The 987-nt window shown below is 41.5% G+C and overlaps 1 protein-coding gene across 1 annotated transcript in view; it reads right to left on the bottom strand.

Annotated features, from left to right (window-relative positions):
* The window catches only part of LOC106870169 (monocarboxylate transporter 12), a 33,265-nt gene that overhangs the window by 30,302 nt on the left and 1,976 nt on the right, over positions 1 to 987 (bottom strand). Inside the window, exon 3 of the mRNA XM_052975264.1 lies at positions 696 to 821. Within this exon, the coding sequence (XP_052831224.1) occupies positions 696 to 821 (126 nt within the window). The remainder of the gene's footprint in view (positions 1 to 695; positions 822 to 987) is intronic.

The following is a 987-nucleotide window of genomic DNA, read 5'->3' as shown; positions in this document are numbered from 1 at the left end:
ACACACACACACACACACACACACACACACACACACACACACACACACACACACACACAGTCTCACACACACACACACACACGTTATCTCCCTTATCTTTCAGATATTTCAGAGATTAAAAAACTTCAGATATTTCAGAGTTCCTTTTTTTCAGAATCATAGTTCTAGCATCTAACCATGATCACTCAATGGCCTCAGTGTGTGCTCCGGTCACCGGACCCTCATAATGTCGTTCATGGTTCCCTGTCAGATGGTGATAACTTATGGCATTTAAATTATTCTAAGCGGGGTCACTCATCTGAAAGAATTAGTGAACCTTTTTCCTATTCTCTTTCAATAATTGGGATCAGATAGTTCCCGTCACGCCGTTCCACACAAAAATATCGACAGTCTGAGCCTTGTTTGAGACCCAAAACCCTCAGCTGATCAATTCTACGTCCACGGTTCCTGTTTCGTTCTTCTGCATCACTGGCATCGAAGAGAGGAGTGTTGTCACCATTCAGCATTCTTCCTCAATTGTATTTTCGTCGACCAGTAAATCTTGCTTCAACGATCTGACTGGGCTTATCGTTTGTTCTAACCATCTTCCCTCGTCGTACATGATAAACTATGGCTCCACACACCTCGCGGCATATATTGTACCAGTTTTTGTATTTTAAGATTTATATATACATATATCTTGACAGATAACTTACCAAATAAGGGTGAACCGACAGAGAAAACGATTCCAGTGATAAGGTTTATCATGGAGAATCCTTCCTTACACTTCTCCCTACCCGTGACTTCAGTCGTAATGAGCAGCCGTAGAGAGCCTGTAAATCCTGAATAATATATAACGCAGACGTTATGAGAATCACACATTTTTACTGAGAATTGCGGATCGACGCTTTCAGTCGATTAAAAGAAGCAGAAATATGAACCTGTTTGATGGTAAATAGTGATTTCAAATTTTGGCACAAGGTCAGCAATTTCCGGGGTTGGGTGGGG

Source organism: Octopus bimaculoides, chromosome 20 (assembly GCF_001194135.2).
Source record: "Octopus bimaculoides isolate UCB-OBI-ISO-001 chromosome 20, ASM119413v2, whole genome shotgun sequence".
Classification (NCBI taxonomy): domain Eukaryota; kingdom Metazoa; phylum Mollusca; class Cephalopoda; order Octopoda; family Octopodidae; genus Octopus; species Octopus bimaculoides.
Note: the sequence above shows the minus strand (reverse complement) of the source record. Positions and strands in the feature narration are given on the sequence as shown.